General features: G+C 37.0%; 1 protein-coding gene across 1 annotated transcript; it reads right to left on the minus strand.

Annotated features, from left to right (window-relative positions):
- Positions 1 to 403: 403 nt before the first annotated feature.
- Positions 404 to 11,064, minus strand: pnpla2 (patatin-like phospholipase domain containing 2). The gene is made up of 9 exons (XM_032582181.1): positions 9,606 to 11,064; positions 7,790 to 8,022; positions 7,541 to 7,606; positions 5,810 to 6,019; positions 5,191 to 5,251; positions 4,633 to 4,833; positions 3,601 to 3,733; positions 2,665 to 2,787; positions 404 to 2,417 (listed from the first exon to the last, which is right to left on the minus strand). The coding sequence occupies exons 1-9, from the start codon at positions 9,790 to 9,792 to the stop codon at positions 2,099 to 2,101; spliced, it is 1,533 nt and encodes a 510-aa protein (XP_032438072.1). The 5' UTR covers positions 9,793 to 11,064; the 3' UTR covers positions 404 to 2,098.
- Between the last annotated feature and the right edge of the window lie 1,843 nt (positions 11,065 to 12,907).

The following is a 12,907-nucleotide window of genomic DNA, read 5'->3' on the forward strand; positions in this document are numbered from 1 at the left end:
TGCCAAATTGCATCTTAATATGTGGTTTATAATGGAGGAATGATAAATGTAGTTTAACTTTTTTTAACTGACTGAATTACTAAAAACCCACAAACATCTAGCGTTGCAATCCAAACCTACAGTGGTTTTATAGGTCAGGGGAAATAAAACCTAGTCTAAATTTGGTGCATGAAGAAACTACTTTTTTCTGTTTTCCTTTTTTACTACTTGACATTTTTGTAATTTTCTACTTCATTGTCATTACAGTTACAGTTTATGCCACAAACCACAAACAGTGAAAAATCCTCTGTAGTTTATAATTGAACTTGGGTGGTTTGCAGCATATGCCTACTGCTGCTCCTGTTTGTCTTGTCATAAGATGGAAGTTTTTCTGTTGTTGTTTAACAGAGTTGTAGTTATATGCTGTAGTTAATCATGGGGCGTACCAGTTTATTTTATGATCACAAATTTTAAACATGATGACACCTGGTGACAATTTCAGCACATTACATTGACTTGGCAAATAACATGTAAGTTTTTAGCAAATCAAATGCTCTATTAAAATGAAACACACTGTACATGACGAGTACTTAAAGAGCTTAGTTACTTAATAAGTAGAAAATGTGCAGTTCTGAAAAAAATGATTGACACTGAACAAAACACCAAACATATTTTAAAATAATTAACTAAAGTGAGAAGCAGTGGAAAAAAACAACAATGAAAAATCATAAAAAGTATGATTGGAAATATACATGACCACTACAGTACTTTCATGTACTGCATACACATCAATTTGTTTTAGCCATTTACATTAGTACATTTGTTAAAAACAAAGCAAGCTTTCTTTAAACATAGTGCATTGGAAATGGCATCATGCAAATGGAGTAACTGCTTTTAACAAACCAACTCTAATGTTTTCCGTTTTGTCCAGTGCTTCCTGCGAGCCAAAAGTAATTGCAGGCAGGAAAATGCTGCTTCACTTTGTGGCTGACTGCCTTCCACTAAAACCATCAACACTTTTTTTTTTTTTACTGTGCTAAATCTTTGTAACATCCTGTAATTCAAGTTTCTGCATGACTGACTAACTGTGCAAATTTTAAGTGTGCTTCTGTTGATGTAATACTCCCTGAATGCTTGTAGCTAATGGCTTATTTCTGACTCAGACACTGGTTCAAAAATGTCGAACACCCAGTAAATGTGCCTGTGCCTTAAAAAACTATTTATGGTTCTTGAAGTTTTGTAGATTTTTGCCACGCCTTACACCTCGCTGTAGATTTTGGAATTTTAAGTGGAAAATGAAACAGTTGACCATAACTGTGAAATGAAAGAAAATGGATGCATGGTTTTGGAGATTATTTACAGTTAAATATCTGAAAAGTGTGGCATGTGGCATGCTGCATGCATTTGAAACAAACCAAAACAAAAAAAACACTGTGTGGCAGAGAACTAACACTGCCGATAACCCTGAACACATCATCCAGACAGTGAAACATTGCAGTACCATGATGTGGAGATGCTTCTCTTCCACTAGGATAAGAAAGCAGGTCATAAGTTATAAAACTGGGCTATCCTTGAAGAAAACATGTTAGACGATGTATTAGACCTGAAACTCAAACATATTTATGTATCGGAAAGGCCCAGTCAAAGTCCAGGTCTAAATTTGGTTGAGAATCTGAGGAAAGACTTGCTTTTCACGTTCCCTTTCCATCCATTCTGACTGAGGTTGACTAATGGGTGAAAATGTCAGTCTCTGAATATCTAACACTGTCAGAGACATATTACGAAACGCTTCCAGGTGTACATGCAGTGAGACGTGGCTCCAGCAGGGCTGATTACAAACACATGCTATTCTCGTATTTTTGATTGGCGAAAAAAGTGAAAACCATGATTTTTTTTTCCATTTCACAATTATGCACAACTTTGTGTTGGTGTAAACTTAAGGGAAGTATGAATTCTTTTTCAAAGTACTATATCACTACTTCCAAACACTACACAAAGTTTCTGACTGCATTTCAAATGCAATATTGACATTGCAACTTTAACATATCCTAGTGTAAAAATTCAGCCTTATTTTTGTTTTTCACTAATCCTGGATCAGGATTGTGATCACAGCTGAAGCCTACCAAAAGCTCTTAGATCTGCTCAGAGGTTTAGCAGGTTTGCCACCTTGAGGATTAAAATAACCTTTGCGTTCTGCAAAGTCTTGTTGGAAAAAGCTAGCCACGCGGCTGGTCTCTGGTGGGATCCGTCCGGTTTTGAAGGAGCCTTGCAGGTCCATGTCGATGCAGAGAACTCCAGACAACAGCCGGTTCTTGTACCGGTCGAACACGTCCTGCATTGAAGAGCCGCTGCTGTTCACCCAGGCGGGAAATAGGTTGCTGGAGCTGGGCTTGGATGGGAGGGACTTGTAATGGTAAAGCTCCAGGTGGCAGAACAGCCTATTAGAAAAGATTGCAAATGAAAAATTAGCTCAAATTAGCTCTGATTGTTGACATATCAGTCACTTTGAATTCCTGCCACCCTCAAATGGCTAAAATGATATGCTTCTGCAAGCCTTACAAAGCTGAAATCCTGCCAAGATCAAATGCTGCAGAGAGCAGCCTCTGTCAGTCAGGTGTGTACAGTCTTGCCTGACATGTTATGCAACATTAGGCTGTGACTGTAACTGTCGGTTTTATGAACTACCTGGCAGACACGTGCTGTGAAAAGTTTCTGGAAGCCTGACGCAGAAGACGTTGCAGGATTTTCAGTATCTGCTCTCGGATCCAGCCCACATCCTCCTGCACATCTGGAAGCCACTCCAGAAGCCTGCACATGGAAGACATCATCATCAGTCGGTGCACAACATAGCATCCCCAGTAACAGCGATAAACATTGCCCTCAACTATCAAAAATGGTGCACCTGGTAAAGTTTGCACAAAAGTCTTAAAATAAAGTTAAGTTAAGAGACCTGGTGATGAAGAGATGCCATTTTTATGCAGTCCTCACTGTTTATGGTTTCAAGAAAAGCTCAGGTCTTCATCCAACCTTGTTTGTGCCAGTTCCAATTGTTTTAAACATAGTAATTGCTAATATGAGTTTAAATGTGGACAAATGTATGGAATTAACATTTTTATTTTAGCCTATCACCTGAACACACATTTGCAAATTGTGAATGAGATGTTCCACTGTCTTTTAAATTTTGAGATGAGAGAAAAGGGCACCTGTGTCAGAGTAATAGTAACTCAAGGATTACTAATTAATAAGTTCATAAAAACTGTGAAACTGTAAAAAGAGAGTAAAGTGATATTGCTACAGGTAACAATAAATGTTGCAGCTGTGACAATAAACAAGCATACTTCAGTTAATAGTTGCATTTTTCTAAGTATTCAGTGTGATACTAAGCCTCTACATTACAAAACGGAAGTTATTCTTGCAGCCTTTTACCAATTTTCATAAGGGGTGAAAATAATGTCCGCACAAAAACGTGGATGAAATAAACTTCAAATCTACACTAGTTTCAATACTTTAAAAACATTGTTTCCTGAAAAATGGCTTCTGTTATGAAACATACAATCAGACACGTACAACATTATCAGAAACAGTAGGAATGGGGTGTGACGTGATGACGTCACACATCACCTGAGAGTCAAGGACACAGCAGACTCCAGAGGGAGAGTGTAGGGGAGCATCATGGCTGATGCCATCCTGACAGGGAGCAGGTTGCCCAGAGACTGCACCAGGCTCCTCCTCTCCAGACAGGCCTCCAGTAAAGCTGCAGGGGGCGCCAAACATGCAGAAGTTAAAGAATTTCACACGATTTCACAAGAAGTTATGTTACTAAACACATGCTCAATTTAGTGAATATAATTTATTCTGTCACGTATCGTGAATATAGTTTGCCACTGCTGTTAACTTTACGGTTTTAATAATGCATTTGAAATATTCTTTTCTCAAAGTGGACAGATAACCCAATTTAATTTTAAAAATAAATAAATATTTGGGTGCATAATTGGATACATTTCTTGTGAATTCTTTTTCATTTTACACCAGCTTAATCATACACACTGAATATAAGCAAGTCTCAGCTTGACCTCATGTCGTCTTGGCAGAACTGGTAGAGTTCACTCTTTGCAGAGACTTTTAAGCATAGCCTAAACATTTTTAGCAGCATTTACAATAGTTTTTTTTTTTGGGTAGAATCATTAGAAAACTTTATACTGGCGTACAAAACCAGTTTTGATGTGTAATTGGGCTCCTTGTCCAGTTGGTAACTATAAAGGAAATAAAATGTTTTTCCATCTACAAAAGGCATGTATTACAAAAGCTGAAAAGAGCTAATTTGTTGATTAAAAAAATTGACATGCACCAGATATGTCAAAAAGTACCAAGAAGCATATTAAGTACCAAAAGAAGCAAGCAAACAAAAATATTCAGGGTCAGCAGTCGGATACATAAACTTTACTGGAAATGTGTTTTTACAATAGCTGCAATAAAAACTTTAAAAAAGACTTAAGAAAACATGTTTAAGAATTGTTTTAAACCTTAAAAAAGTCTGAAGTTAATGAAGCAGAAAAGAAGAACAAAACAAAACAAAGGCTGCTGGAGACTTTCACACAAACTGCAAATAGATATAATAAATATGATACACTGTCAGGTTGAGTGAAATCTTACCTTTGTGCACGGCAGGTGGAAGATACTCGATGATATGCTCATCTAGTAAGGAGCTGGCATGAAGCACCACTTTTTTCTCCACCTGTGGCTTCTCTTCTGCCTGGTTGTTTTTCTCAGCCCTCCCTTCATCACAAGCCTTTAGTTCTTCTCTGTTGGCCAGCAATGCTTTGTCTGTTTGAGGCCCGGTGTAATTAAGCAATCCTGAATTTCACACAAAACAGATATAAACCTTACTGATTCATCAATATATTCTATTAAAAAATATATAATATCTCTGGTAAAGGTGTTTTTAACAACCAAATATACATTTTACTGCTGGTGTGTACTTAAATAACTACGGTGAGTAATTCGAGCTTATCACAAGAAAAAAACAGCCAATTGATTTGCTGACATGGTAAAAGGAAGCATGAGTTTTGATAATGTATCAGGACCGACATGCCGTGTACAACCTAAACATTTGTGGTCATGAGAGAAAAACAAGAAATCAATAATGCTAGTTTATAGCCAGATTTATTCAAAGTAGCTTTGAGGCTGTTCACAGAATAAAGCAAGTCTTACCGTTTCTCTTTAAAAAGTGCAGAGCATCTTTATATCCCTGCTTGCACATGGACTTCATAACCTGCATTCAAACACACATTTATGTTTATCTTTTATGTTTCAAAGTAGTCCAGTGTGATCACGCCATCTTACATGCTGTTGTTTGTGGGTTTTAACATTACCTTTTGTAATGTTTGTAAAATGTTTAAATTGTTGAGGCGAATTTTCTGTTTTGATTTTGTTTGTGTCCTCAGATATTTCATTATGTCTTGTCTTTGTAATTTTTGCAAAAGTATGATTTTATTGTAATGTTTGTGGTGTGTGGACCCCAGGAGGAACAGTCTCTACTACTGCAGAGACTAATTGGGATTCTTAATAAACACGATAAATAAATTTACAGAAATCTCAAAATGCTACAATCAGTAAAACAATTAAACAGCAACAAATACGGACCATAAAACACAGATCCAAACATTAAAAGATTAGAACAAGACACATTAATTAAAAGAAAATCATAAAAAAAGGTTTTTTTCCAATTGCCTTGCACTTGCACGATCACAATCACAAATATCAAAGTTTTAGCATTATAAAATGTGAAAAAACTCTAGGGGTATGAACACTTTATTAGAGAAAGGCCTACCATTGGATCTGGTGGGAAAAGCGCCCTAGAGACTCTGTATAGGTTGGGGAGGGTGAACTGGATGCTTGTGTTGGTGAAACGTAGTTCGTGGATGTTGGTGGAAGTGTCTCGAGGGCAGATGTCACTCTCTCCGGAAAAGGGGGAGACCGTGATGGTGTTCTTCAGCTCGTACTGCGGCAGGTTGTTGGAGATTCCCCCGTCAACGTATCGCTGAATGGTAAAAGATAAATAGCAGCAGAGTAAACAGAGCCAGATCAATGAATGCACAAAGTTTCCACAAACGGAACTGAGGGGGCCTTCATCCACAGCGCAGGAAATAAACAGGATGCGATAATAGTGAACTCATATCCTCTGTATTGATAAGGACAGGTTTTTATCAAAGATTATGAAATGTCAAAGCTACCAACCAGACATTTAAATGAAATCAATCAAATAAACTTTAGATAAATTCTCCCCTATAGAACAACATCTTAAGTTTTCTATTTGTTTGTAATTTTTGTTATTAATCTTGATTAGATTTTTTTTTAAATTCACAGATTTCCATGCAAACAACATCCCTTTAGTAACATTACATGAACCACAAAGCAACTGATCATAGCTGTTAATTTATTATTATTATTATTATTATTATTAAGCTCTTTATTCTCATGTTTTTTTTTTTTTAGCAAATTTCTTCTTCTGGAGTGTACTCTTGTATTCTGCAGAGCTGCATTTAAGAACTGGAACCAAGCATGAGAATAAATTTATCGTCGTCATCACAGCATATATTAGAAGGTTTTTAAGAGTCAGAATTTGGCTCAGACACATAGAGTTGGATCATTTGCAACTCTAAATCTGTCAGAATTTGTCAGAAGTTGCTTGTTAACTATAATTTATGCTAATACCAGTAGATTAACTGATCCCAACCATATACACACAAATCCGTGTTTTTCTTCGGGGTGTTTTTCAAAATTGTAGCATTCTGTGAAATCCTGCGGTGCAAACCCATACATTATTGCACAACTATTTTCTTTATTGTCAGTGTACATTTGTGAGAAGAAAAACTAAACCACTGGTTAGTCTCTTTACACACACATACAGTGTGTGTGCGTATGTAAAGAGACTGTGACATCAGGATTTAAGTCACAAGAGGGCACTAAGGAAACATCAAATCACATGTGAGGCCACCTGATCACATTTTGGCTCTGCCACTCTCTACGTTTTTCCTCAATCCAAACACAGACACACACACACACACACACACACACACACACCCTTTCTCTAAAACAATGTTAAACTTCGAAAAACCCGTCACAAAGTTCACAGTGGGAGGGCAGTACTGCTGGCATCACTCAGTGATATTTCTCAGAAAAAAACCTTTGCACTAGAAACATGCCGAACAAAACAGAAAAGAGGAAAAACCTCCCCCCTGAGAGTAAAATTTCAGACAAACACTAACGCTAGTGGAATTTTATAACCACTGTTTACACACATGTGCCACTAGGAACAAACACATCCTGAAGGAATGGAGGGCGACAACGGTGACAGAAAAAGAAAATGTGCCAAAAGCAACAAAGACAAAACAGAACGAAGTAAACCACTTTGAGTTAGAAAAAAGACAGACTGTTCTTACATCACATCAGAAAAATCAGTTTTAATGTAAACCTTCCCAAATCACAGTTAAATTCAACTTAATTAGTCTAAAAACAGAAGAATGGCAACAACAGGAAAAGGAACAGAGAATTTACTCACCACTCCTTGAAGTGTGGGAGGAATAAGGCCACAATACACTGGGATGTAGGCACTGCAGACACATGCCTAATAAAAAACCAAATAATTGTAAGTTAGATACTTGAGCCCTTTTTGGAGTGTATTTGTCTGGGCAGAGTAAGAGTGTGAGAATTAGAGGAACTTTACTTGTTTCACTCCAGACGAGTGAGAATAGGCAACTCTGGAAGTAGCTGTAAAAAGTGTCTAGTCTTAATGTTATTTAGTATATACCTGAATCAGCTCCTCCTTATTGTTGAAGTGAGACACCAGGACGTTTTCTCCATCTGCCACACGGGTCAGAGAGATTCCCAGTCGCCCGTTGGCCCGATGGGGGCTATCGGCGGGCAGAGTCCGCTTCAGGACATGACGGACAATCTTCACCAGATTAAAGGAGGGGTGCATGGGTCCGAGGAACCGCTTCCTTGCCTCTTTGGCGACTTCAATTATGCTTGCCCCAGCATCTCCTGCAGTTAATTACAGGAACGACGGTTCACAATCATGTGGATCACAGCCAAACATCAGGGTTAGACATTTATTGCTTTAGTGAGTGTAAACTATTAGACTGGAGTAAAGTATTTGAAATTATATAGACAAATAAGCATCTTTGTACAGCTTTACAAAGAATTCAATGTAAATGTAGCACCCAATATGTATTATTCTGAGATGAGCTAAACGACAGATAGGATTCTCTTTATGTATTCATCTGGGATCATGGGAATTGTTGAGCAGAACCTGGAGACAGAATAAGCTATAAATAACAGCCCCCCAGAATGACAATATTAAGGTACAATAAATAACAACAATTAGCATTGTTTTTACACTGAATAGTTAATATATAGACACTAAGATACCTTTTAGACACAGTTATTTAGGTGAGCTATTTCATAAAAAAAAACTAATCAGAAAAAACTAATCATTTTGTTTGATATTACTTTAACCAAACATAAAACCCAGTCAACTTCAAGTTCAGGCCATTTGGGGAAACTTGTCTTGACTCTTTTAAGTTTACTTTCCCAAACAAGCAAAAACTTACACTTAAAATAAATTACTTGTATTGTTTGAATAAATGTATGAATGTGAATAATGTCAGTTGATTATCTTAATAATGATTATTAGTATGAACAAAGTTACGCTAAGGTAAATGTTTTTAAGTTTTCCTCTTTTCTAAAGAGGGCTGAATTTAATTTGAGCCAGTTTCTACCTCAGCTGTACCAACTCACTTCAAGAGAGGAAACTAGTTACCATAGGTAACTTAAGTAATATATCCAATTAAAAATAAGAGAGTTTATTTTGATAGCTTAACATTACATTACATTACTTTGCATTTTTTATTATATTTATTTTACCTTAGAGACACTAAAATGCTACATTTACTTGCTGTAGGTTAAGGTCTCAATCTAAGCCAACTTGAACAACATAAGCAAAAATAAAATGTTGGTCCAAAGAAATAAGTTAATAATAAATATATGTTGTTCATTTAGAGTTAACCAACAAATGGCAGTGATTACTTTGTAAAACCTTTGTGTCAGCTTAATTGCACTGAAATTTGCTGTGGAGTTAAACAGTGACATTGCATTACGGGATGAAGCAGACTATGTGCTTTTTAATTACTATTTTGGTTTTGTTAACAGCCTGACTTTCACAGAAAATAACTGTTGTAGAAGATTAATATTTTACAGTGCATTGAAAAAATTATAAAAACATATTTGAGCGTGTAAGCAAACTTTACTACTGTTCTTGTTTTCTTTTCTTTATATAAAACTTTGTTCATTCTTTTATTACACTATGTTCAATAAAGTCAAACTCTACTCAACTCAAATAACTCCCTAAATCTTTATTCTTAAGACACTTATGATGATTTAAGGTGACAAGAAGAAAGATTTTATTTGAGCTGAAACTAAAAGTAATATTAAAATAGGTTACATTCTAATTATTTTGTGCCGGTTTAATGTTGCAATCCATGCAACTATTGCAACTAACAATTGAAACTGGATGCCATAGTCTCTCCATCCTATGCAGGTGCACACAGACAACAACCGGTACATACCAAGACACACTCCAGTGACCAAAGCAGTGGCGGTGAGGGCCCCAGCAGAGGCTCCATAGATGTGTCTGGCATTCTGCACCAGGAAAGGAGCCTGCTCCTGCAGACAGCTGGCCACACCGATGTGGTAGATCCCCAGGAAGCCGCAGCCTGCGAAGGAGATGTTCCAGGGCGAGTCTAACGGGAACATGCTTGTCCAGAGCTGTGACCGGGAACGCAAAAGCTTAACTCTGAATTTAAATGTTGCCGTTCACGAAACAGCTTGCACGTTTCTTTTGCAATAACAGACTCTAAAATTTAAAGCATTCCCCTTTCGCATGACGTACTTAAAGTACTAAACATTTACCAGTTAGTTTTGTTATTGCACAGCAGATGTCCTCAGCTAGCGATTAAAAATGAACACAGTTTAGAAAGCGACACGCAAATTCCTTAAGACTGAAAGTTCTTAGCAGCTTTTAAATAAGCTAGATCGGAGGAAATTAATAAATACGTAGTAAACTTTGGGCGATTGTTATTATTTCACATGTTCTGTTTGTTTAACCAAGAGGGAGGATACAGGATGAACAGCTTGACCAATCACATTTTAGCCGGAAAAGAACCTTGACCAATGAGAATTGAACAAAGTTACATTTTAACCAATCATAGTTTTCATCGCTGAATGGCTGATGAAGTCAGCTTGCGGTCACTTTTTTTCTGACATTGTCAAAAGTTATTTCCCTAGGCGGAACTCCACGCTTTGTTTTGTTCAATGTTTATGTTCCCAAGTTAAAAATAATAATAATTCAGAGACCAGAGGTCTTATTTTGAGTTTGTTTCACAATATGAGTCTTCGAAAGAATCTGGAAGAAAGGTGTACTGATTTCTGGAACCCTCTGTTTACATGACAATCGCTGAAATCCACAATGTGCTATATGAAGCTTTTCATTTCATAATAGGGCTGCGCCAACAATAGAAGGTGACTTTTTTTTTAAAAAAAAAAACAGTGTCTGTATATTAGGGCTATGTAGCTTTAACATTTCCTGTTATTAACAAAAATATTAGATGTTTTTTAACAAAAGGAAAATTGAAACCCCAAATATTAGTTAAGTGCACTGTGCAATATCTCTGACTGATCACTTCCTTGAATAAACTGTTCGCAGAATAAGACAAAAAAACAAAACAGTCCATGTTGAGAAAGGTCCAGATTAACACATCCTATTGTGAAAGCAAGATGTGCTACTTTCCCTGAGTTTATAGATTTCTATTCTAAAAAGATACCACTGTCTGAATGAGCCGTAATGACTATAAATGAGAGAGAAAATTCCCCAAACATCGGATATTAATAGCGATAATGAAGCGGTTTTATTCAAGGTAAAATGATCAGCTCTCAGTGAGATAAGCAGAGTCCCTCTAAATGAGACGAACATGGTGAACAATAAGGACACCAGAACAGGGTTTTCCTAAAACATAAGTTTTCATGAAAACCAATAAACAGCAATTCATATTTAGCGTGCAAAGGACAAATAAAAATAATTTATTCCTATTTTGGTCACAACCAGAAGAAAATGAAGACAATGAAAAAGTTGGCGCCGGGCGAAGAGAGGCGCGGGTTGTAAATTATTTAATTAGCCCAACTGTTAATAATTTAAATAGTTAAATAGTAGTCTGAAGGCGGCATGCGCAGTAGGCTGCTGAAGCAAAGTGACTTATTACGTGACGACATAAGACTTTGATCCCTATGACGTGTAGATGAACGTCATATATCAGGGTCTTTATTTGCTAGTTCTTTTTCTCTAACCGTCACTTTGCACTTGTTGGTCGCAGAGCCCAGATCTGTTTTTGTTCCTCAAACTTGAAAAACCTACAACAACCATGGCCAATAGAAGGAGTTCTCCATCCACTGAGACCATTACGGTCGAAGCCTTGGAGGCGGTGGTCGACCGCCTCTTTATCAACATGACCCCAGAGGAGTGGTTGAAACTGGCAGCTGGAAATCCAGCACCCAGCACCACCTCCACTCTGGGAGAGATTTTTGGAGATATTTTGGACATATTTACATCCAATGTTCTGGAAAATCTCCACAAGCAGAAATTCACCATTGAGGGCTTGGAGGCAGTCGTGGGCAACAAAGTTCCAGAGACATTTGCTGAAATCATGGACGTCGATGGAGACTACCATACCGAACACACAGTGAATTTAAACCGGCTCACTGTGAAGTATCTGCTGGATAGAATTTACCACAGCTTGGGCTCGGATGATACTCCAACGAATCATGTCGAGCATACACCTTGTATATCCATAGTCAGATATATGGTTGAGGAAACCATCTCGATCATAAAGGACCTCATGGTTAGACTGCGTGCATCCAATGAGGAATCCAAAAAAGTAACTGTTGACGACCCAGTTCAGCCTAAAGAGCTCGCAGACGTTGAAATAGAGATGACAAACCAAACTGCTGAGCCAAAGTCAAAATGCAAAGGTCTGACAGGGAAGATAAAGAGATTTTTCATCAAATTTGCTCGGAAACATTCATCTAGGGTTGCTCCAGAGAACATACCAGAGAAACCAGAAACCTCTTCAAATGAAGTCATTAGGATCATTTTAAACTTAGTTAGAAGTTAGGTCATTTTATACTTGTGCGTGTTAAGCAGTTAGGTCATTTTAAACTTAGTTAGAAGTTAGGTCATTTTATACTTGTTCGTGTTACGTAGTTAGTTCATGTTAAACTTAGTTAGTAGTTAGGTCATTTTATACTTGTTCGTGTTAAGCAGTTAGGTCTTTTTATACTTAGTTAGTAGTTAGGTCATTTTATACTTGTTCATGTTACGTAGTTAGTTCATTTTAAACTTAGTAGTTAGGTCATTTAAAACTTGTTCGTGTTACGTAGTTAGGTAATTTTAAACTTAGTTAGTAGTTAGGTCATTTAAAACTTGTTCGTGTTACGTAGTTAGGTAATTTTAAACTTAGTTAGTAGTTAGGTCATTTAAGACGTGTTCGTGTTACATAGTTAGGTAGTTTTAAACTTAGTTAGAAGTTAGGTGATTTTATGTTTATGTTCATTTGTTCAAAACAAACATTTGCTTCTTTTGTGGGAAATGTGTGAATTGCAAGCAGACTAAATGAAACATGGAATCAGAGCATCTGCAAAAGTAAATGAACCACAGCTGCACTGGTAAAGACAATCAGGTAAAAGACTCAGGTAAAACACATGTGAGTGCTCGAGTAATCAATTAAGCAGACCAATCAAATGAGACATCCTCGGGAAAAGTTTTGAGGTGCACTTGGTTAAAAGGGAGAGGAAACCAACCAAACCACTGTTGTGTCAA

Source organism: Xiphophorus hellerii, chromosome 2 (genome assembly GCF_003331165.1).
Source record: "Xiphophorus hellerii strain 12219 chromosome 2, Xiphophorus_hellerii-4.1, whole genome shotgun sequence".
NCBI lineage: Eukaryota > Metazoa > Chordata > Actinopteri > Cyprinodontiformes > Poeciliidae > Xiphophorus > Xiphophorus hellerii.

What these genes read in the sequence shown, in the direction of transcription:
- pnpla2 (XM_032582181.1), bottom strand. Translation starts at nt 9,792, where the DNA reads ATGTTCCCGTTAGACTCGCCCTGGAACATCTCCTTCGCAGGCTGCGGC. An exon ending in GCACTTTTTAAAGAGAAACG is followed by an intron (nt 4,834 to 5,190) that starts GTAAGACTTGCT and finishes TGTGAAATTCAG; the next exon opens with GATTGCTTAATTACACCGGG. An exon ending in TCCACCTGCCGTGCACAAAG is followed by an intron (nt 3,734 to 4,632) that starts GTAAGATTTCAC and finishes CGCCCCCTGCAG; the next exon opens with CTTTACTGGAGGCCTGTCTG.